The sequence below is a fragment of the Alternaria hordeiaustralica genome (genome assembly GCF_023758085.1).
Source record: "Alternaria hordeiaustralica strain BMP 2776 chromosome Unknown scaffold_2, whole genome shotgun sequence".
Taxonomy (NCBI): domain Eukaryota; kingdom Fungi; phylum Ascomycota; class Dothideomycetes; order Pleosporales; family Pleosporaceae; genus Alternaria; species Alternaria hordeiaustralica.
Window position 1 is genome coordinate 1,346,852 of NW_026056774.1, and position 22,430 is coordinate 1,369,281.

At 53.8% G+C, this 22,430-nt stretch overlaps 10 protein-coding genes across 10 annotated transcripts; 4 read left to right on the plus strand and 6 right to left on the minus strand.

The window, feature by feature from the left end:
- Positions 1–397: 397 nt before the first annotated feature.
- J4E84_001911 (uncharacterized protein) lies at positions 398–1,892 on the minus strand (the record flags this gene model as incomplete). Its single annotated transcript, XM_049384540.1, has 2 exons — positions 398–1,045; positions 1,095–1,892. 2 exons carry the CDS (start codon positions 1,890–1,892, stop codon positions 398–400), a joined length of 1,446 nt encoding a protein of 481 aa, XP_049247896.1.
- A 2,385-nt stretch (positions 1,893–4,277) lies between these two features.
- On the minus strand, positions 4,278–5,321 carry J4E84_001912 (uncharacterized protein; the record flags this gene model as incomplete). Its single annotated transcript, XM_049384541.1, has 1 exon — positions 4,278–5,321. The coding sequence occupies one exon, from the start codon at positions 5,319–5,321 to the stop codon at positions 4,278–4,280; it is 1,044 nt and encodes a 347-aa protein (XP_049247897.1).
- A 365-nt stretch (positions 5,322–5,686) lies between these two features.
- Positions 5,687–6,967, minus strand: J4E84_001913 (uncharacterized protein; the record flags this gene model as incomplete). The annotated part of the gene is made up of 1 exon (XM_049384542.1): positions 5,687–6,967. The coding sequence occupies one exon, from the start codon at positions 6,965–6,967 to the stop codon at positions 5,687–5,689; it is 1,281 nt and encodes a 426-aa protein (XP_049247898.1).
- A 917-nt stretch (positions 6,968–7,884) lies between these two features.
- On the minus strand, positions 7,885–9,979 carry J4E84_001914 (uncharacterized protein; the record flags this gene model as incomplete). The annotated part of the gene is made up of 4 exons (XM_049384543.1): positions 7,885–8,150; positions 8,286–8,458; positions 9,314–9,516; positions 9,575–9,979. The coding sequence occupies 4 exons, from the start codon at positions 9,977–9,979 to the stop codon at positions 7,885–7,887; spliced, it is 1,047 nt and encodes a 348-aa protein (XP_049247899.1).
- A 731-nt stretch (positions 9,980–10,710) lies between these two features.
- On the minus strand, positions 10,711–11,344 carry J4E84_001915 (uncharacterized protein; the record flags this gene model as incomplete). The annotated part of the gene is made up of 2 exons (XM_049384544.1): positions 10,711–10,819; positions 10,869–11,344. The coding sequence occupies 2 exons, from the start codon at positions 11,342–11,344 to the stop codon at positions 10,711–10,713; spliced, it is 585 nt and encodes a 194-aa protein (XP_049247900.1).
- A 1,014-nt stretch (positions 11,345–12,358) lies between these two features.
- On the plus strand, positions 12,359–14,019 carry J4E84_001916 (uncharacterized protein; the record flags this gene model as incomplete). The annotated part of the gene is made up of 2 exons (XM_049384545.1): positions 12,359–13,921; positions 13,972–14,019. 2 exons carry the CDS (start codon positions 12,359–12,361, stop codon positions 14,017–14,019), a joined length of 1,611 nt encoding a protein of 536 aa, XP_049247901.1.
- Positions 14,020–14,932: 913 nt separating this feature from the next.
- J4E84_001917 (uncharacterized protein) lies at positions 14,933–17,321 on the minus strand (the record flags this gene model as incomplete). The annotated part of the gene is made up of 4 exons (XM_049384546.1): positions 14,933–16,668; positions 16,721–17,126; positions 17,178–17,230; positions 17,282–17,321. The coding sequence occupies 4 exons, from the start codon at positions 17,319–17,321 to the stop codon at positions 14,933–14,935; spliced, it is 2,235 nt and encodes a 744-aa protein (XP_049247902.1).
- Positions 17,322–17,669: 348 nt separating this feature from the next.
- On the plus strand, positions 17,670–19,695 carry J4E84_001918 (uncharacterized protein; the record flags this gene model as incomplete). Its single annotated transcript, XM_049384547.1, has 2 exons — positions 17,670–17,894; positions 17,965–19,695. The coding sequence occupies 2 exons, from the start codon at positions 17,670–17,672 to the stop codon at positions 19,693–19,695; spliced, it is 1,956 nt and encodes a 651-aa protein (XP_049247903.1).
- A 166-nt stretch (positions 19,696–19,861) lies between these two features.
- On the plus strand, positions 19,862–20,440 carry J4E84_001919 (uncharacterized protein; the record flags this gene model as incomplete). The annotated part of the gene is made up of 1 exon (XM_049384548.1): positions 19,862–20,440. One exon carries the CDS (start codon positions 19,862–19,864, stop codon positions 20,438–20,440), a length of 579 nt encoding a protein of 192 aa, XP_049247904.1.
- A 626-nt stretch (positions 20,441–21,066) lies between these two features.
- On the plus strand, positions 21,067–21,919 carry J4E84_001920 (uncharacterized protein; the record flags this gene model as incomplete). The annotated part of the gene is made up of 3 exons (XM_049384549.1): positions 21,067–21,175; positions 21,224–21,558; positions 21,611–21,919. The coding sequence occupies 3 exons, from the start codon at positions 21,067–21,069 to the stop codon at positions 21,917–21,919; spliced, it is 753 nt and encodes a 250-aa protein (XP_049247905.1).
- Positions 21,920–22,430: the final 511 nt, after the last annotated feature.

The window sequence follows — 22,430 nt, forward strand, 5'->3', positions numbered from 1 at the left end:
CGTCAAAACGGCGGTCTTCCAGGCTTCGCGCTCGAGCTTCGAGTCTTGTCGCGACGGACTTTGGGTGTGTGAGGGTGTACATTGGTGGGGTCGGTAAGTGGATATCGGTGATTTCAAGACGGCGGTCGGTCACGCTGAGCGCCGATTCTGTCCCACATTCCGCCTGCTACTTTACCCGCTCTGATCCTCATCCATCACACGTGTGTCAAAAGGATTGATGGCAAATGAGAAGTATTTTTGATAAACGATTGGTTGAGGAAATCTATCCATCCTCTATGTCTCTTTGTTTGCCTAAAAAGCGGCAGAAATATGTACAAGGAACGTAAAGCTATACGATCTGAGTTTTTGTTCGAATCTCTCGAAAATGCTCAAGAGTTACATGTCGCCAAAGCCTGGCTTAGTACGCGCCGTAAGAGCCGGTGCTCATAGCACTGTTTGCATCGACGGTAACAGTGACTGTCTGCTTGACCGTCTCGGTGACGATAGGCGCGCTGGCGCAGGTAGTCGCATCTGCAACCTCAGATGGCACCATGGGGGTAGGCTGTGGGGCGTTGTATCCGCCAGTCGCTGTGTTGATTTGCTTGTCTGGAAGCACAGCGCTGTATGCTGAGTATGAGCTCAGGGGGAGAGCGGTAGCGGCAGAAGAGGCGTTGGGTACAGCCGCAGAGTAGGCAGCAGAAGAGGCAGCGGCGTATCCGGAAGAGATGGCAGCGACGCCAGTGGGGGTCATGATAGCGGAGTAAGCAGTGGTGCTGTTACCGGCAGGGACAACGGCAGCAGTGCATCCTGCGCCAGTTGCTGAGGTAGCAGAAGCAGGGCCTGACTGGATGGGGTTGCATCCTGGGAGAGCGTCAAGAACGCTTCCGTCGTCACCACCGTATGCCTCCATAGCAGAGCAGCTCTTCCAGGACTCATCGCTATCCTTGTTGACGTTGGCAGAGCCAAAGCACTGCTCCATCTCTTCTTGTCCACAGCCGCAACCGCACTTGCATCCGTCGTTCTCGCTAACGGCCTTTTCGAGGACACCGGCTTCCCATCCGTTCATCTGTTGCTTTGTTAGAAATGAATGTCAAAAGGAGTAAAGAAGAACTTACAAAGTCACCGTGGAACCCGTAACCAGTTGGGTCACCGTTGGACAGGACCCAGGGAGCATCATCAGGACCAAAGGTAAACTTAGTAACGTCCCACCAGTACTCGATGAAGAGAGTAGGGAAACGCGCAGCCCTGTGGGTCATGGGGCAGTTCTCGATACCGACACCAGCGTTGCCGTTGGGGTAGGCCATGTGCGCATTGGGGTTCTTGGGATCCATCTTCTCGCCGTTCCAGCACGAAGGGAAGGTGACTTCGGAAGCGAAGCCGTACTTGCAGGTGCTGAAACCTTTGGGGAAGCCATTGGCGAAGATGGCTGTGGAGCCACCGTCGGGCTCGTGGCAGCCCCAGCGAACACCGGCGGGGTTGTCGCCGTCAGAGCGCTTGAGCGGGCTACCAGCGATCATGTTAAAGTCCTCTGGGTAAGCAGTGACGTTTGCCCAGTTGTTGCCATCGCCGTACTTGTAGTAGATCTTGGTGGCTAGCTCGGGTACGCGGTAGAGCTTGGTTCCGTTGGTGAAGAACAGGGTGGGGCGCCAGTACAAGGACTTGTCGGTCTTGATACGGGCAGTGGTGCAGTCAGAGGCCTGGGTGTCTGCAAAGCCCATGGACTTGGAGAGTCCGTTTCCTCCGTCGAACGAGTGGAGATGGGGGCTCTCGGTTCCGGGGAACAGACCGGGGTCGAGGCGCTGGTAGCTCATGGCATTGCCGGCGCGGTTGTAGAAGCTGAAGTAGTTGCCAACGCATTGAGCGGAGGCAGTGGCGGCAAAGCCAGCCGTGAGGGAGACGATATCGAAACGCATGTTGGCTTGATTGTGGTTTTGGGGTATGTGGAAATCTTGTATGAGTCGTAAGACAGCGAAAAGAGTGAGCTGTGTGAAAATGAAAGGACCGAGTCACAGACTCTGTAGGCTCTTGATTTCAAAAGGAGTGTGTAAAGAGTCAAAAGAATGAAAGAATGGTATTCCACCGGAAGCCAAAGAGAGCGATGTGAAGACAGCGATAAAAACAGGAAACTGGTGGGCAGGCTACTAAATAATATATCCAGGGACGCCCACATGCATCGGGAATTACATGCAGCCATGGGGGCGGCCAGCCCACGCTTGAGGCGCCCCATTCTAGGACGAGATTAGCTGAGGCATCCAAAAGTTTGACTGATGTGACTAGATTCGCGTAGGTGCGTAGTTGTTTCCGGGTGGAGATCTGAGCCAGGGGAGCCGCGCGCAGTTCGAAGGCGGCGGCGCGGGTGTCAGGGGTAGGATGAGAGAATGCTATGCCGCGAGTCGCAAGAATACGTGGTGACGATGCCCAACTCCCTCTAGCCTGCAGCGAGGCTTGCAGTGCGCCGTCGCTATCTGAAACATACCAACATGCAGTTCGCGCGACTCCCGTTATTTTTTGCCAGAGTCTGGAAGACGGCTGACGTATCGATAGGACAGAAAGACAGATTCCGTTCCTGGCGGAGTTCGGGGCGCTTAGCGTCACGATCGTCGCACGCGAGGCCCAGGTGGCTGATCTTCAAACGGTGCTGACTCCCCCTGCCTAAGATTAATGTCCGCGCGCGCTTCCATTTGCTGCACATGTTTCTTTTCAGGCCTCGATGCAAGGGCTCCGATAAGGAGGACAACCCGGCAGACATGCTCTTTTCTTCCACCGAACCCACACTATGTGGAGCACAAAGTGTTTGCCGCTGGGCCGCGACGGGAAGCACTCAGAGGATCGCCCCGGTACCTGGGAAACGAGATCTTCGCAAGGACCGCTTGCTGTCGATGAGGACACGATCCAGGGCAACGGTAATCTTGACGAGCTGTCATGTCCTGTATCTAGAAACAGAATCGATAAAGAATCCCACGTGATCTTTCTAAACTCGTCCACGGGTCATCACGCTGCAGCATGCCACAGTCCGAGCTGACGCTCTGTCCCCGAACACGACATGTGCGTGGCGTCGAATCACAATTTTATGATGACCTCCAAGTCAAGTTTAGCAGGCAAAAGTCCTGTTCCAAGGCTAATTCTACAGCATACGCGTTCCTGCAGCGTACCTGGCAGAAGTCTCCGACCGGTAGACGGGCGGCCGCCATTCAACAAGTTCATAGTAGCCGGAGTGTAGCTGCACTGCTTAGTTTGGTACCTGACGTCTCAACGACAGCTCGTGGCACAGCGGCTCGTATCGATAAAGAAATTACCATCCCCACAATTCATGAGACGCACAGGACTCGTGCGAGGGGACGTGTGGTCTAGACCACACTTGAATGGCATACTGCAGGTTACTGCTCAGTTGTGGAGTTGAGAAACACAACCGTCGTCACGATTTACATAAGTGGAGATATCGTAGCGTCTGCATCTACTCCGAGTAGAAGGAGTGGCTGTAGGAGCGCGACTACTCCCTGTACAACTTCATGGATGAAGCCTGAACACAGAGGGCGCGTAACGAAGGCCTGTGGATTACGTAGACTTCAACACACTCTAGAGCCTCCTTCTAGGCGCTGCGTACGTCGCGCGCTTGTATTAGTATACAGGCGTGTAGACGTGCTACGGTTATTGAGCCTCCACGGGATGTAGCGACCGGTACACCAGAGCGGCAGCGTGCCGCGGACAGACGAAACAAGGTTCTAGCGGAACGGCGGAGCGTTTGATCCCCCTGGAGACGTTTTTGTTCGTTGGTTCTGACAGGCTACGCAATCTTGGGCGTTGAGTTAGGTGAGAACTGACGAGTCGTATCTAGAAATGTCGTGCGGTTGAGAAACTAGTCATGCAAGAAGAAGAGTTTAGAGGGATACATAGCATGCAGACAGCAAGTTTTGGGAATGGCGATTGAGGCTTTGCGTGACGTACGCGCCTTGTAACTACCCGAGCAGGCTCGCATACCCGTACGAACAGCGTGCTAGTTCGATCGGGTCTGCGTATGCTTTTTGCTCTACATTGGCGAAGTGGCCAATTCTCAAACTTATGAATGAAAGTCCTTCTTCCGCTTTAATGATGGCTTCCGCCTCAGATAAGCAGGTTGAAGATGTGGCTGACCCGTGACAAAGTCTCTAGCACATGCCGATGTTCACTGAGGTATCTTCTTTCAGTCGAGTTACCCAGGTGGGCTCTGTCTGTGCCGGCTCAATACCGCATCGGATGGCAGATGAAGACTGCTGAGTTCGCCGCGGCGGCTAGTGGGTAAAGCATGCATACCAGCTCACTCAGGCCTTCCCACTCAAGACACCCTCCACAGCGCCCCAACGATCAATACTCCTCTTGATCAGACCTGCCATCAGCTCCTTACCGACAACACCCCCGCCGCTCTTCTCTACCCTTCTGATGACCAAGTCCTTCGTGCCCTTCTTTCCGCCTGCACAATCCACCATCACACTAACGGTCTCTCTACACACACCCTCCTCAAACGCATCAGGATCGCTGAGCACAAAGTCTACTTCTTCGTCCTCGTCCTCTCTCTTGCCCTCGAACACTGCAAATGTGCTAGGTATCGGTAGACCGCGTAATTGAAGGCGATGCGCCTCCTTGGGTTCGTCTGAGCATAGAATTCCCTCGTACTCCTCGTCGTAGTACGCATGTGGTAGAAGTGTGTCGCGAAGCGCAGCGAGTATGGATATCCACGCCGCATCGAATGCGTTCCCATCGATGCTGATGAAGAAGACGTCGAGGTAGAGAACCCAATATCCTTTCAGCTGTGTCTCCGCTTCTGTGTCTGGGTCTTCAGGGTTCGTGGATGGCTTGTATAGTATGCGGAGATCTGAAGCGCGGAGAAGTCGTGTCGAGTTGAGGAGAGAGCGTATGCGGGTTATGAGCGTTTGCGCGTATGTGGAAGGCGCGTTGCCGGGGATGTGCGAGGGTGTGCTGCCTGTAGATAGTTCCACGTTTGGGACCAGTAACCTCAACCCTTCCACTTCTTCACCGTTGTCTTCCCCGTCTTCCGAATCCTGCCCGGCAGTTTGTCCGGGATACTCGAAGGTGCCTGGAATGTCTTCCTCTTTCAAGATCTCTGCGCGCACGCCGCAGACGACGCTTGTGTTGCCCAGTCGCACGACCGCACTGCCATTGCAGTGGGTGAGACTTCCAGTATTTACGCCTGGTGTGCGGAACTCGTTTGCGGTACGGCCATTTGCGCGTATGGGCTTCTTCTTCTCTGCGGAAAGATGCGCCTGCAGGAACGGGTGCGGGGAGACGGCAGCGAAGATGGGGCGAGGGAACGTGAGGGCTGGGGAGGGCTGGGTTGCGGCTGCCATTGCGACTGTACTGGAAATGGATACGCGCTTGAATTGGGTGCGATGTTTGAAGCGCGAATCGTTAGGACCTATGTTGGCGCTGGGAAATTTTGGAGCTCAGAGCTATGACGCGCTAGAGTTAAGCTTAACTGGGTGGGGCATGGAGATCACAACCCCATCGTCACGTATCAAGTCAAGTCAAATTTGTTGGCTGTAAAAAGAGCAAGCAGGCCGACATTAAAACTACGTAACCTATACGCTATGCCTCAAGGGTATTCCGATGCGCTATGAACGCGACGCGACAAACAAAACATTACAGGTGTATCCGATGCTCTCAGTCAAATTGTAAAGTCTGCTCGCAATCGTAGCTTTGTCGAGTTTCGAGCCTATCCTGAACTGAGTCCAGCCTTGCCAGCCTGCTGAACAGGCGTCCACTTGCCCTCTTTCTTGAACTGATCACCCCTCAATGTGCCCTCAGCAAGCTGGCTGATCATGTAGTCCCTTCCCTTGATCATCCATACCATCTGACTAGGCACCCTGAAGCCATTGAATGCACCAACACCCTTCTGGGTGCCGATGGGGCAGATCTGCTGCTCCTTCATGTTCGCCGTGTAGTGGCGATCGCCCTTGTGTGGCTCTCCAGTCAGGTGGGCAAGCAGGTCGTTCTTGAGGTTTGTCATGGCCGCAGGTACAGCGTCGTACATGTCCATGACACCTCCACGAGTATAAGAGCCTGCATCGCCGACGACGTAGACGCGGGGACCGGCGGATTCGTGTTCGACGCGGAGGGTCTTGTCGTTGCATGCGACGCGGTTGCGGGTATCGAGCCACTCCTTCGGAAGAAAGCCAGTGTTCGGCCGGGAGCCTGTCGCATCGATGTAGATATCCGCTTCGACTGTTTCGCCGTTGCTGAGTTCCACCCTCGTCTTTGCGCCTTCTTCTTCGCCCGCTTTGGTGGATCCAACAACCCTTGTGTTGTAGGTAACATCGCATCCGAGACGCTTGAGGAATTGCTCGGCTGTTTGACCAATGGCTGGACGTAGCAGAGGCAAGAGCTTCTTGTCTCCGCAGATGAGCGTGACTTTTGCCTTTGGGTTCTTGGGCGCAGATGCCATGAAACCCGGTCTGCCGTTCAGGATCTCTGCAACCTCTCCAGCGGTCTCGACACCTACTGGGCCGCCTCCACCGATGACTACTGTCTTTGCGCTCTTCAGGCCCTCCTGGAAGGCGGTATGAACCTTCTCGAGTGCTTCGCGGTCGGTTGCCTGTGTGAAGAGCGGGCTTGGTGTGGTGAAACCAGTCGCGATTACAAGCGCAGCGTATTCGACGTTTTGCTGCTCGCCAGACGCGGTTTCAACGCAGACTGTTTGGCCAGTGGGGTCGACATTTGTCGCAGTTCCTTGGATGAACTTGAACTTGGGGAACGCATAAGTGAACGCAGGCTCGATGGGGTAGAAGGTCTTCTCCGAAGGCATCATCTGTTTGGAGACACTTTCCCGAGGTGCTGCGATGCGCCACCAGAGGTCTTTGGAGGGGTTGACGAGCGTGACATTGTATGTGACTCCATCCTTCTTGGGTAACTGTGGGATAACATGCTTGAGGGCGTAGTGCGCAGCGCTGATGCCTGCAAAGGATCCTCCGAGGATTAGGATAGTTTCGGTACTCATGGTGAACGAGAATTAGAAGATGCGCTTGGATTGGGTATCGTAATTAAAAGAAGACGAAGAGATAGAAACAAACACGTCGCAAAAGAAAAGTTCAGGAGACGCGTCGCTATTAAACTTTAGGCGCGCTTCAAGCCTCAGGGACACCGCAGGTGGGGAGCCGCCGAATCGTTAAGTCGATGCTGAATCGAGGGTGCGACGTTTCAATGGGCTAAGCGCGTCGTTAGCTTGATATATGGTTTTCACGATTCCGTTATCAGGATTTTAGCCGGCTTCGGGCGTTGCTTATGCTCACGCTTATGAATCGCGTTCGTGGACAGGCTGTTCACACGCATTGTTAGATATTGGAGGCTTGGGAAAAGGAAGCTAAGGAGCGGGTGCTAGCCACTTCACGCTAAATCCCGGAATCCCTTGCTGCCGATCCGTCGCTGACAGTACATAGCTGTGCAGAGGGTGCTTACATGCTTGGAAACCATGAACAACGCGGAGACATTCCGACCTCGTGACAAGAGCATCGCGAAGTGCGAGTCCTGCAGGTGGGTCATCTGGCATGACGTACTCCTGAGATCTTTGGTATTCCGGGTTCTCCGCAGCATCTTTGGAAACTTTATCCGCAGTGTCTAACCAACAAACGCGGACGCGGGCTTCAAGGCTTCGTAACGTGAAATATAGGTATGCTCTAGTTCGTCATCTGTGCGCAGTGATCGTGAAGAGCGTGCTAGAAGATTTTCATTCATATCTTTCCTGAGACATAACGCCAGTCCGGTATTTTGCCTGCAAGACCCACCGCGATTGCTGACCGTCACGGTCGTTGCATTCATGAAGTCCTCCATATCAATATACATGCGGTAGGCCGTCATTGCACATAATCTCCTCTCTGCCTCTTCCGGATCTTTCTTAAGCTACTTTTGCGTAACTTCTTACTCGACCTCAGTCTTGGACTCGAAGTTGTCGCCAGCGACGAGGTCGGGGATGTCATCATCGTCCTCATCGTCGTCGTCCTCCTTCTTGTCACCGTCCTCGCCCTTCTCCTTCTGCATGCTCTGGTAAGATTCGGCGAGTTTGCGTAGCGATGCGAGTGAGTCGGGGCCGAGCTGGTTGAGGATGCCGGGGACGAGCTCTGTCAGCTCCTTGTCCTCACCATGTCCGTAGATGGCGAAGGTGTTGGCAGGTACTGATGCGTGGACTATACGATGCGTGAGTTAGTATGTAATGTGACGGAAAAGTAGGGTGACATGAGTGTGGATCATGTAGTGCCATGTCTGCGATGTACCAAGGCACTCTTCCCTATCCACATGTCACGACGCCTGGGATGACGTACCCTTTGGTGCTGAGAAGTGGATGACGTTTCCGTCGCTCTTGAACATGTTGACCTCCTCAATGGCCTGGATAGGCTGGACGTTGAGCTTCTTCAGCGCGGTCTGGAGCTTCTTGTCGTCGGTGCCAGCGGCCCTGTGGACCTTCTTGACCTTCCTGCGGGGAGTACCCTTGCCGCTGTATATCGAGTTAGCCTCGAATTCCTTATAGCCATCTGATTCCTGAGTATCGCTCGCTACCAATGGGCGGTCGTGGTGGGATTTCGCGGGTTCGTGATATTTTGTGGTGCGGGGCTGTCAAAATACAGCAGGAGAAGCTTGCTTACCCTGTACACACATGAGTTAGCAACTACTCCCTCGAATGATCTAGCTGACTGCTCTATGGACAATTGCAGCTCAGAATTGGAGTACGTACCAATGCGCACCGACGCTTGCATGCGCGCCAACTTTGCTTGATCCATATTTGCGGTGTTGAGGAAGGATGACTACGTGGGGAGAGCTGTAGGCGTGGAGTGTCAGCGGTCGTGTCCGGATTCTGCGCAGATTGGGGCTTGGGCTTGGGCTCAGAGCGAGCGCGGGGCCGGTACGCACCTAAATTCGGGATCGTGGCCGAGACTTGGAGTGTGGTGTTGCTGGTGAAGTTGTTGCGGCCATCGGCGAAACTCGACGGAAGCGCCGATTGTGTGCATGTCCTCGCTTGTGGAAGCTTCAGATCCCCGCAACGTCAGAGGGGTCATAGCACAACCATCTTTCGAGACACTTAACATGACGCGTTGTTCATTGTTTCAATTGAATTCACATGCATATGCAGATGCACAGATGGAACCGCGGTGCACACCCAAGGCCAATATGCGGAATGGCGGTCCATCGACTTTACACCAATGGAAAAATGCTTCACATCCCAGCAGACGGAACCCTTCCAAGGTTGTGTTGAATTTGATCGCGAATAGTGGTATTAATGCTCTACTTCGAAATGCCCACATCTACTTAGAGCAGTGCGATTCCAGCCACACCAACAGCACCCAATGCCCACGAGAAAGCCTTCGCTTGCACTGCTGCACCTGTCGGCGTCGCTGATGCAGCACTGCCGCTGGCGGCCGAGCTTGGGCTTGTCTCCGTCTCCGTTCCATTGGGGTTTCCTGGAATGTCTTCCTGAGTAACCTTCATGCCTGTCTGGTTCTTGCAGTTGTCGGCGAAGTTGATCTGGGCGTTGTTGACCAGGGTCACGTCCGCACACTATGTGGCCGTTAGCGACTGTCTTGCGATAATGGACCATTCCATGTCAAAGGCTTACCTGGTACAATCCACCCGCCTCGTGGTTGTTGGTAACAACTTGTATTGAAGCCTTGGTACCATCCGTCACATTCAATCCTTCCGGTAGGGAGACGTGACCGAAGCAGAAGTCTCCCAGACCTGATACTTGGGTCTGCTGTTGCGCGACGATACTGAATCCATCTCCTGGGTTATCGCCAATGGCCATGTAAACAGCAACGTTGGTCTGCGGGTGCTCCATGTGCAGTTGTATCGGCCCTCCGCTGATTGGGAAATCGGTGCGCTCTTGCTGGACATCGTTGTAGCCTCCACAAGGGAAGTTGCCCTCAGTGTCATCGGTGAATCCACGCGCTTCAGGGAAATTGAGCTGGAAATGGGCGAGTGTAAGAGGAAGGAAGGCGAGCGCAAGAGCGCCGTTGGTAAGCATATTGACGATTGAGAGGTAAACGTAGGTCTTGATGCCGTGTAGGAAAGAGAGGGAGCAGCGCTTTCAACTTGATGCAGAGGAATGCGAGAAGGTTAAGAGAGCAACAATAAACAATAAGTAAACGCCGGGATCACCTGCCGTATTTATTACAGCTTACTCTGGACCGCACTCCATCCCATGCCGTGCATTCCGTTCCAGTAAATCGCGTGGCTCGCCCGTGAGCACTCGAAGCGACCTGCATTGATCCCGCGTTTCGAATAGGTCGACGATCTAAGCGGATAGCAGTAAGTGAGCAGTATCCTGCATCAGCGGCGACTGTCGCTAATGTGCAAGCCGTTAGGGTATGGTATCGTGTGGCGCGCAGGGTGCCGACAATTGAGCAAGTTTATTACCAAAGCGGTGGTTCCTCACCGCGGAAGCGACTAGCGTCCAACAAGGTTACATTTCACCGATGGCATTTCCGGTGACGCGCCGAGGCCTAGATTATGGTTCTACTGTATAGCCGGGAATGGAGATCAAGATTATGGGAATACCACGTTCATGAATCGCATTTGTGTTGCTGGAAATAAGCTTTGTGCACCCCACGGGTTCTGCGAGGAAGCTCCTAGCCACTGAATGAACTCGAAGTGTTGAGGAACCTTCTTTAAAATATGTGTCTGGGGTATCACGATGAATATTACGTTCTAACAAAGCTTTGTTTGGATATGAATAACAGAATGCAAGTCGAAGACTTAGTGCGCCGCAACCTGATTGAACCTGCCAAACGCCAGCTCACCGACGAATGCACCTGCTAGCACGGACAGAAAGTATCCAACATTGTAAGTCATGACTGCCAACATGCTGCCCAAAAGTTAGCTTTGACGCAATGACTGCAATGCGTAGTGCTTACAGGAGATATCCGACGCCGGCCACAACTGTCATCAACAGTGCCCGGGGTAGGTCGATGCTGAATCTCCATGGCTGAATGTGAGAGACCGGCGCCGAAATGATGCGCACATCTTCCTGGACACCGTTTGTTGTGAGGACACCGGTCATCGAGTTGGCGTCGTCTGCAGCGCTATCGACAACCGCTTTCTCGCCGGCAACGACGATATAGCGTCGCTTCAGCGCGCTCTTGACTGCCTTGATCTCGAGGTATGTCTTTGCGGTGAAGAGGGCGCGAAGGATTATGGACAAGATAATAAGGAAGATGCATGTCCCTGCGTATTGACCAGCGGTCGTCGGGGTCCAAGCCTCGGAGAATAAAGGAGTGGTCGTTGACGTGACGAACGCCATTGCCATACCGCCATGTGAGGAAGTACCCATGGACATGCCGCCCATATCCATCGAATCCATAGCCATATCGTGACCCTCGTGAGCAACCATGGTGATGGGTTCGACGTGCGTGTAGCGATAAGAAGGTTCCGTTGATGAGGCTCAGGATGGGTTCCGTTTAGGTCGCGCGGGGTGATAAGGGATCGAAGAATAGGTACCGAGTTCCAGACTGCTATCTTAGTCCTGGGGCAGGCGATCGCTTAAGACTTCTCGGTACGCTGTGGGCTTGCGCGTTCGCTGGTTCCAGTTCCGTAAAGATGAAGGCGCCTCAGCATGAACGCACGACCTGGAGGCGCTGGTTTCGTGTTGCAGTGTATACAACTGTGGTGAATGCGTAAGATTCTGAGACACTCAAGAAATGGTCAAGTCTGGGCTGAGGCGTGGAGCGTCGGGGCATGTGAGCACATTTCTCGGCAACGCCTTCCCGCCTACATGTATGACAGGCAAATCTCGCAGCTACGGAAAGATCCCTTCCATGCGCGTTGTATGGGCCATGGCACGCTGTCGGTGGCTCGGGCGTGTGAGCGACGTTCAAGCAGCCGGACTCCCAAGGAGCGACTTTGAGCATAATTAGCCGGTTATGGTTAGCGCATGAAGCTTATTTCAAGCCACGGCCAACAGAGTGCCCGCTGGGCCTCGATGCACCCCCGCAGTGCATCGACCCTGCCGCCCTGCATCTGAGAGGCAATTGATTACAGTCGGCACTACGGCCACATGGACTATTACCGGGACCATGGCTGAAGACGGTGCGTGTGTGCGTCTTTCGCTGGACGACTATCACATTTCGTCAACCTCCTATGACACTGTCACACACTGTCTATTTCCCAACGTCCTAGAGTGCGTATCCATACCGATCCTTCGACGTACCAACGAAACAACGACCCTGGTTACATCTCAGACTGCTTGCGACGAAGTCAGCATGCGATAAACATCGATACAGGCACACGCCATCCATCACTGGCAACCGCCCAACCTTGCATCCAGTGCAAGCCTGGAAACATAGACCAAACAAGAGTCGGCAACGGTGCAGCAGCGCGTAGCATCATGAGCCACAATCACATGTCGATGGGCTCCATGGGCGCCTTGCCCCCGCTCACAGAATGGCCGGACTTCTACTACGCCGTGATTGGGGCCGCAGTCGGCGTCGCAACACTGTTCAACGTGTACAACTATGTGCTATACCGCCAAAGAATGCTCGCAGCAAGAGGGGGATCGCGGACGCCTGCAAAGCCCATCTCATGGTTCGCCCTCGGGAATGCGACACTCTACGCCCTTACACGCGAAGCGTCCAATTTCTCATTACGCATACCACTGAAAGGTCGCATACTCAGACTACCAACAGTCGGACGATCGTCGCTCGTTGTCGGAAACGTAGTTGTGCTGGTCGTTCTATGCTTGTACGGCTTCGATGTGACGGATATGTTCAGCATGGAGAACATTGGCTTTCGGTGCGGTGTGGTCACGATCGCCCAACTACCGATTATCGTCCTGCTAGCGGGCAAGAATAACATCATCGGATGTCTGAGCGGTGTGAGTTACGAGCGTTTGAATTGGCTACATCGATGGTGCGCTCGATGCATGCTGCTTACGGCCACCATGCACCTGGGGTATTTCCTCAGTGCGTGGGCTCCATACGATTACATCGGCTACCAATTCAAGAATAACGCGATCGTTTGGAAAGGCCTTGGTGCATGGTGTACCCTGGCGTGGATTGTGTTCAGTTCCATGACACCGATCCGAGGCTGGAACTACGAGATCTTCGTCATTCAACATATCGTTTCGTTTGCAGTTTTCCTTGCGTTCGTCTACATTCATACCCCTCTCGAGATGAACGGCTATGTCTGGGCTCCTGTTGCCATCTTTCTGTTCGACCGCCTCTTCCGGGCATTGCGACTGCTATACATCAACAGCTCCATTTTTCATCCTGCGTTAAAGAAGCGGGGCCAACTGAATGGCCTCTGGGCGTGCAAAGCCGAATTCACACCTCTCCCCCACAACACCACCCGAATCACTATACCTAACCCACCCATCAGCTGGACTCCTGGTCAACATGTATATCTATCATGTCACTCTGTTGTGCCGTTACAAAGCCATCCATTCACCGTGGCCTCGATACCAGCAGATGGGAAGATGGAGTTTTACATCAAGGCCGAGAAGGGAGGTACTAAGCGTCTCTTCAGACACGCGGAGAAATCCGGTAGTCTATCTGGAGTGCCCGTCAAAGCCAGGACTGTGGCCATAGAAGGCCCATACGGCACTCTGAGACCACTGCGCCAATTCGACAGTGTCGTTCTCCTCGCAGGAAGTACCGGCGGTACTTTCACTCTCCCACTCCTCCGCGACCTCCTCCAGGGTTGGAAGGAGAATGCTTGTGGCAACACAGGCAGCAGTTCGATCTTCAAAACACCAACAGGTGCAGTCACACGACACATCCGCTTCGTATGGGTCGTCAAGAGCAGAGGACAGCTAAGTTGGTTCTCCGAGCAACTTTCCTCCGTGTACACCGAGTTCCGAACGCTACAGGAAACACTCCGCGACATCAAACTCGAGATGAGCGTCTACATCACCTGCGACGAGTCCTTCACAGAAGAGCACAACTCCGTGCTTTCAGGCGTGACTGCACCCAATGTGAGTGCAAGGGCACAGAACGAACCCGAGCATGGGACCGTGCAATATAGATCGCCCTCACAGACATCAGAAAAGAAGAGCGAGAAGAAAGCGCATAGGCAGGGATACCAAGAAGTAACATCGATCGATTCATCAAGTCTCGATATCCAAGAAGCATGTGGTCCGAACGGCACATGCTGTTGCCGCACTGCGGTTGACGAATCGTCTTCAGCTAGTAAAGCGGTGTGCAGCTGTTCGAAACCTCAAGCCACTGCCTTGTCTCGTCCTACATCTCTCGCACCTTCCACACCCTCATCTCTCGAGAAAGGCCAAAGAGTCGTCGTGCATCCGTCGATAGCGATATACTCCGGTCGACCGAAGACGCGGGATATCATACGCAGGTCGTTAGAACAAGCGTTGGGCGAGAGTGCGGTCGTGGTGTGTGGACCGCAGGGGTTGGTGGCAGACGTGAAGCATGATGTTGTCTGGTTGAGCGATGAGCGCGCGGTGCACAAAGGGACGGGAGCGCAGGGCATATACCTACACACAGAAAGCTTTGGATGGTAATCCTCGCTCCAATACATTCTTAATCATACCACGCCATTCATAAGTGCATTTAGTGAAGTATGGTAGTAGTAACATTCGTCGCAATAAATAAGAGTACAGATGCAACCCGTCTCATCACGGTGCAACGCCTCAAACGCCTATCCAAACCCAACCCACAATATCGCCAAAAAGATGCTAGTATGCGTTCGTGGAAAATGTGCGTAAAACAAAGCGCAGATGCAATGATGATGACAAAGGGAAGAGATGGTAGATGGGACGCGAGGCAAACGCTCGCTTTCAATCCACAATCCTCAACGCCAGACACCACTCCGTTTGATGAGACAAAGGAAATGGTATTTGCCCGCCCTCCTTTCGTCACGCCAACGCCGTGGAATGTTATGTGTCCAAACACCCCATTGTTTACCCTTCGTCGTGTCGTTGTTGTATATGTCGTAATCGTTCCGGGGCTGTCACACATCGTCCGTCCTACCGGACCATGCGCTTGCTGCGTTGGATAAAAGGAGATGGCATCTCCGGCTCGGTCTCGGGGTCCCATACTGCGGGTGGGCTGATACCGCCAGTTCGCTTGACGGGACTCCTTCGGCCGTTGTATCCGAAGCCCTTCTTCGCGCCTCCCTCGTCTTCACTCATAGTGTGCACAGGGATACCGCGCGCTTGTTGAAGTTCGACTAGTGTGCGGCCCTGGACGCCGCCGTTGTTGCGCATCGCTTGAACGCGGAATGCCTCGTTGCCCTTCTTTGATGGGAGTCCAGCAAATGGAATGGACTTTGTTGTAGCGCCTGTCTTGCGCGGCGATGTTGATGCGGTGTCGGTGGACTTGGACTTCGTTCGAGAAGGCGACGCAGCGACGATGGGTACGGCGGAAACAGGACGGGGCTTTGTAGTTCTGGGACCCAGGAGGTTTGGTGTGCTTCCCAATCGACCGTTGGCCTTCAACAGTGGCGCTTGGGCATTTGCGAGCACCTTGAAGGGGTCCGCACTCATAGGACGACCCCCAGAGGCGCTTCGTGCGCGGGTTGGCGATGGCAGAACAGGAAGATCATCATCGTCGTCGAAGTCGGCGTTCCACTCTGCCTCAGTTGGCGACGGGGGAACGTCAGCTTCCCACTTCTTCGCGCCTTCCTTAGCAGCAGCGAAGATATTTTGCTTAGGTTGCTGGTTGCGACGAGGGGAAAGCGAGAGTCCCTTGAGTGAGATAGGTGCCGGCGACGGCTCAGCCATCTGCACATCCATGGGAGAGTCGGGTACTTGTGTGGTGGAAGGCTGCGAGAACATTGTGCGGGCGCGGACGAGGGGACCGCGGGACGGTCGCTTTGCCTTTGGCTTAGCTGCGATGGTGACATCTTCGGTGTGGTCGTCCAGGGAGAGTGACGATAGGTCTGTTCCGCTGGCGAAGTCGGAGTCTGTGTTGAGGGTGTTTTGCGAGCCGCTCTTAACGGCACCATCGGACTCTGCTGAGAACAAAGCAGACGTTGGTTCTGTTGCCGCCATAGTAGGCGTATTGGACCGAGGAGCCAGCTTTGGCGATGTGCTCAGACGGTTGGGGTACATCTTCAGGGCGCGCTCTACCCGCCTATTCACCTCTCCCTCGAAGGTCGCCTGGAGCTGAGCCAGCTCTTTTTGTACTCGTTGTTCCGTTTGCAGCTTCACTTGTCGCTCAATCTCCAACTGTGCTTTGACTTCCCACTCTCGTCGTAATTGGTCGTCCAACTCTTTGCGTATCCGTGAAATGGCTTCGCTTGCCTCCTTCTCCCGCTTCGCTGTCAGCATACGCTGCTCACGGAGATCTTGCCCCAGCTTAACGACTTCCTGCTCTTTGCGCATAAGCTTGACGATTGGCAGGTTGAGAAGTGCGGCTGTGTCTGGTCGGTTGTCGGGCGTTGTGTTCAGGCAGCTTGCAATGACCTTTCGCAGTTCTGCCGAGTAGCAGGCCGGTATGTCGGGGTATCGGCCCAGCTTGATCTTCGAGATGAGCTCGAAGTGTGTTTTGGCATTGAAGGGTGGTGACTTTGTGCACATCTCGTATATGATGCACCCGAGTGCCCAGATATCGGAGTGGGGACCATATTGCTCGGCCTTGCAGATCTCAGGCGACATGTAAAACGGCGTGCCGACGTAGGTGGAGGCGAAGTCGTGGGACTGGAGGATCTTGGACAGACCGAAGTCGCCCAGCTTGACGCTGTTGTCATCGCCAAGGAAGACTGTGAGTTGTTAGCGCAGAGTCACGCGACGTGGAGATGACCAGATACTGACTGTTCTCGGGCTTGAGGTCTCTGTGGAGGATCATGGGCTTGCGTGGGTCACGGGCAGGCTTCGCGTTGCCAACGAGTCCCATGACGTTGCGGCCTGCCGCAGGTGGGTCTTCACCGTAGTGGCAGCGGTACAGAGCGCTGACGATTTGGCTGAAGATGCTCCAGACGAACTCCTCCTCGCACACCTGGTTCTTGTTCTTGAGGTCGCGGATGACACGTCCGAGGTCGCCGTTGCCGCAGTACTCCATGTAGAGGTGGAGGTCCTGCGATGCCTTGATGTGGTCGCGCTCGAAGTAGGCGACGATGTTGGGGTGGCGGAGTTCCTTGAGGATAGACAGCTCGGCCTGGAGCTGCTCGCGTTCCTTCTGCGACATCTTGAGATAGCTGATTTCCTTGCGGCACAGGATCTAGGCGGCGGTTAGCACATCGCGCGCGCAGGCTTCGTCGTCGCTACTTACATAGCCATCCGACTTCCGCTTGACCTTGCGGATGATACCAAAGGACCCATGGCCTATACAACGTCAGTATGCGTCCTCTTGCGCCTATCGGGGGCGGTCCGTACCAATCTTCTCGAGCACATCGTACTTTTCTTCCTCGGGCATGGTGAAGGTATTGCTATTGCTCAAAAGACATGCAACGATTAAGGGTAGGATAGGGTAGCAAGCTGCTGGGTTAGTAGAGCTCGGAGGTAGCGAGGGATGTATGTAATGTACAGTGGGTGGGATGGAAGCCAAGTTTCCTTGGTGTTTGGCCCTGTTTACGCTAACGGCCGTCAACCCAGCAACGCTGCACGCGCCTCACGTGTTGCAGTTGCCAGGCGCACGCACCCCTGTCACTGCCCTTATCGATAGTCACGCCGATCTCCGCCGCCACTCGTCATCGCAGAGCAATAGTCACTTTCACCTCCACCATGTCGCCGTTACTGAGGACCTCTCCCTCTCGCCACAGCCATGGACGTCAAGAAGAAGTACGAGATCGAGGCCGCCCTCGCGACCGAAGCTCAGGCGATTTCCTCGGGCCAGCTCAAGGAAGAGAATCCGCTAGACACGAGTGAGGATTTCAGGGTCTTCTGTGAAGCATGCCGGCGGGGAGACTTGAAGGTTTGCCAGGAAATGATATCGACGGGGGTAAACATCAACGCCAGAGACAGGTTTGATTACACCCCACTTATCTTAGTAAGACAATCTCCGACTTCAATCAAATCTAAACAATTCGCTATTCAATTCAGAGCGCTGACCGCTGAAGGCCAGTCTATGCGGTCACTACGAAGTCATACGCCTGCTCCTCGAGAACGGTGCACTCTGCGAACGCGACACGTTTCAAGGCGAGAGATGTCTATACAACGCGCTCAACGACCGTATACGTAACCTACTGCTATCCTACGACTATGCGAAATCCTCGAATCCCTTACAACCGCTGGCAGCACATATTACCTCGCTTCTCACGCGACCGTCGCCCAAGACAACAGACATCACAATAACAGCCTTCGGCCAAGAGTTCCACCTCCACAAATTCCTCCTCGCCGCACGATCGCCCTACTTTGCGAAGAAGCTCGAGACAGCGCCGAACACAACGTCGTGGAAACTTCCCAATACTATACCCGCCGAATCGCTAGGTGTGGCGTTGCAGTATTTGTACTTCCAGGAAGTCTCGATACGGAGAGCGTTACATGGTTTGAGTGACGAGCAGGAGCTGGTTGTGTTGAAAGGCATAGACAAGATTGGCAAGCAGCTGGAGATAGAACGCTTGTTTGAAGATATAACAGAAGTCTCCGATCGAAGATTATTACGCCAGCGAAGAGCAGAAGAATTAGAACGCGGCAGAGATCAGCTAGAGGGCTGGTTCAAGAACAACGTCCTCCGGCATAAAAGAGTCGTAGACACCGCAAAAGTGGACAGTATACAATGGGACCGGGAAAACTCCATCTTCGCCGATATATTACTGCGCGCCGATGACGATGACGAGGACCAAGACTCCGATGGCACAGATCGGTCACCAGGGCCGTCGGAGTCATCTACGCCGCCTGTGCGAAGCACACCGGGGCCTCTTCTAGGCATACCTGTCGGATCAGGTCGCTCACGTTCGAGGTCGCCGTCCCGCCAACGAGCGTCCCGTAAATCGACCATTTTCCCTGCGCATCGAGCTATGCTATTGCGCTCCGAATATTTCCTGACCATGTTCAGCTCGCAGTTCAAAGAAGCACAAGATACACCGCATTTGCAGATTGTAACCATTGACTGCTCGCCAGCCGTCCTGGAAACCATACTCACCTTTATGTACACCGAGCGCGCCGACTTCGGACTCGATATTGCCATCGACGTGCTCTTCGCTGCAGATCAGCTCTTCATCGAGAAGCTCAAGCAGCGCGCCGCCATCATCATCTCTGCGCTAGGCAATGGCGCAACCTCAGCAGTCGAGTCAGACAACCCACGGGGAGCTACAGATGCCGATGAGGCCGTGGATATTTACGAAGTTATTCGAGCCGGGTGGGATACAAGGGTGCAACGCCTCGAAGAATTTGCTGCGCGATACATCGCCTATCGACTGGAACACTACATCGACCAACCTGAGTTTGCAGAGCTGGTGCAAGAATCTGCGAATCGCGTCAAGGCACGTCAGGAGACTGACACTGTCGAACTTGTCGACGATATTCGCTACTACCTCTCGGAACGATTCAGGCTTCGCTTCGAAGACAGCGGGCTGGATGAGATGATGGATGAGAACGCAGCCATGCAAGCTAGTACCGAGGGAGATCTCGTTGACACAATGGGCGATCTCGCATTAGAAGACAGTGTACCCGACAGTGTACAGCAGGACGAGAACATCGCGGCGGTTGAGCAACAGATTGCTGCTGGTGTGATTAGGAATTTAGACGGCGAGGAAGTTGGTGATGAGTTTGCTCAGGATGCGATGAATTATCAAATCTTGCTGGGAAAGATAGACACCTTGCTAGAGAAGCTGAACTTGGATGCTTAGATAGCCAATCCAGTTAGGCCCGGGTAAATCCCTAGCGGTCTTGGAACTCATGTATTTTATTGGAGTACGCCACATTCTCATGATACCTTCAGCATTCACCTTTCACCCCCCAATTTGCAAAATCCTTCCTGGCACATTCCTCGGCCTCACGTCAACTTACGCTGTCATGCCTTCTCAATTGGTGAACGACTGCATCCGCCTGGACCTCCTGTGCCGGCTACGATGGAATCTGTTGACCGGCTGGCACGATATTGAGATTGTGGTGGGGTCCAAAGACGAAGAAAAGATTGTCCCGCTGATCGACCACCCCTATGCGAACGAAGAGATTAGCGAGCCTGGACTGAGCCGCATCGAGGTGAACAGCCGCGAATGTCTCGAAAAGTTCGACCTCTCGTACGATTCTAGCCCTGAGGAGGACGGCTATCGACCCCCACCTCCTCTAATCATCGAGAACGAAGACGGGAAGCACATCACATTGAGGCAATTTGTTACCGAAGTACATGCCTATCTCAATGAGCATCTGGCCGAACTCAAGAAAGCCCAGCGCGTAATGGCCGCCGAGCCTTGGTCGGAAACGATGTTGTTCTACAGGCGCGCCTTGCCAAGAAGGACCGATGATGGTCACATCATTGTGAACGTTGAGATGATGCCTCGGGCGCCTGATGAGGAGACCAGGAAAAGGCTTTGGGCCGCTCAACTGAGACAAGCCGAACACTACGAAGGAAAGCGCCGACCTCGTCGATAGTCTATCGAACCGATCCTGCCGAGGTGACATACTCTATGAAATCGAGCGATGTCTCGCTCGTAGGCAAGACGCTGAACGAGAAGTGGAATCCTGGCAAGGTCAAATTATCCTACAGCAGGATCGTGACGGAGATCATGGCGGTCAATATCACCACCTTTGTCGAAGTCGTGCCTGCGGGTGGAAGGGTGACGTAGAAGGTACGATTTCGGGAGACTGTTGGAATTGCCGGTTGAATCCTAATCGCGACTCCGATTGATGGACTTGATGGAGGGTTCGGTGTCTTGAGTCTTTGTTGTATGATTGCATGTAGTCTTCTAGTTATTTCCAGATGATATGCGATGTTCATCGTCTCGGGCAAGAGCACGCTGTTGGTGACATCATGGTGGGGTAGCCGCGGTGCTCAGTTCCCCACCCAACCGTCGTTGACAGTTTGACAAATACCTTAGCAACTCATAATGCGCGTCATTGCTCGAACAACTTCACTTCTTCAATCTCCAATTGCTCGAATCTTACCTCAGAACTTACGAGGATTTTCAATTGCGGCACCACGTTTCTTTACACTCCGCCCAACAACGCTTCCACGTAAACAAGGGCTATCCGCCATCTCCAAACAACAGACCGCAACGATGTCGACAGAATCCACACAGTCGCAGGCATGCTGCAACACACCCGCTGTAGTCAGCGAGGGCTACCAACCCAAGGGCGATTACATTGAGGCAGACGGACTGAAGACTTGTACGTCCCAGCACGACATCACCAGGGACCGCAATTAACTTCCAACAGATCAAACCGGCCCCAAGGACGCAAAACAAGGAATCCTAGTCGTCTACGACATCTTTGGATTCTTCAACCAAACACTCCAAGGTGCTGATATCTTGGCTTACACCGACAACCAGAAGTACCAGGTCTTCATGCCCGACTTCTTCGAGGGCAAGCCAGCCGACATCTCCTGGATGCCCCCGGACACCAAGGAGAAGGAGCAGAAGATGGGCGAGTTCTTCCAGTCGCAGGCTGCGCCGCCAAAGACGTTGCCGCGCATCCCGAAGATTGTCGATGAACTCACTCAGAAGTACGGAATTGAGAAGTGGGCTATCATTGGCTTCTGCTGGGGCGGAAAGGTACGGAAGAGCTAGCCAGATCACCTACGACGTATCTCCTAACACTGTACAGATTGTCAACTTGTCTTCCATGGAAGGCACAAAGTTCAAGGTCGCAGCAGCATGCCACCCCGCCATGGTTGCTGGCGACGACGCCCCCGGCATCAAGATTCCCTACATCATGCTTCCATCAGGCGACGAGTCAAAGGATGACGTCAAGAAGTGGCAGGAAGGCATCAAGGTTCCTCACGTGGTTGAGTGGTTCCCAGACCAGATCCACGGCTGGATGGCGGCGCGCAGTGACCTTTCGCAGGAGAAGGTCAGGAAGGAGTACGAGCGCGGATACAAGATGGTGTTGGATTTCTTCCACAAGCATATGTGAGTTTAATGGAAGAGCTGCGGTAATGTAGGTAGAATGCTCATTTCGCTAGGAGTTCTGAGGCGAAGCTCTAGTGTAAATACCGGTAATGTCGACACGAAACAATATAACGTAGGACAGAATAACTCTTCTTCCCAAACTGTGACTGTGGGTGTGTTGTTAGCAGCCTCGAAATTCCTAAATATAGGCATGGCTGCGCCAGCTATCCTGTGCCCAGGCGGATCAATCATCGCCAACGTTTTAATCCATGGCCAATGTGGAAAAGGTCCGAAGTCATCGCAATGAAGGTTGCAGAGTAGAGTTACGGGTAGGTGTGGGGCTCAACACGTGGGGTTAGGTACTCTGGGGCCGCCAGCCGCGTGCATTGGCGTAGAACGGCGGTTGGGAGGCCGAGGGCATGTCGGCAATTGATCACGTTGCGGATGGCCATGTCGCAGGTTATCTAGAAGCATTGGGCAGACTTCGGCGCATTTCTGTCGCGACATTTACCTTCATTGTTTCTCTGCGCATCTTT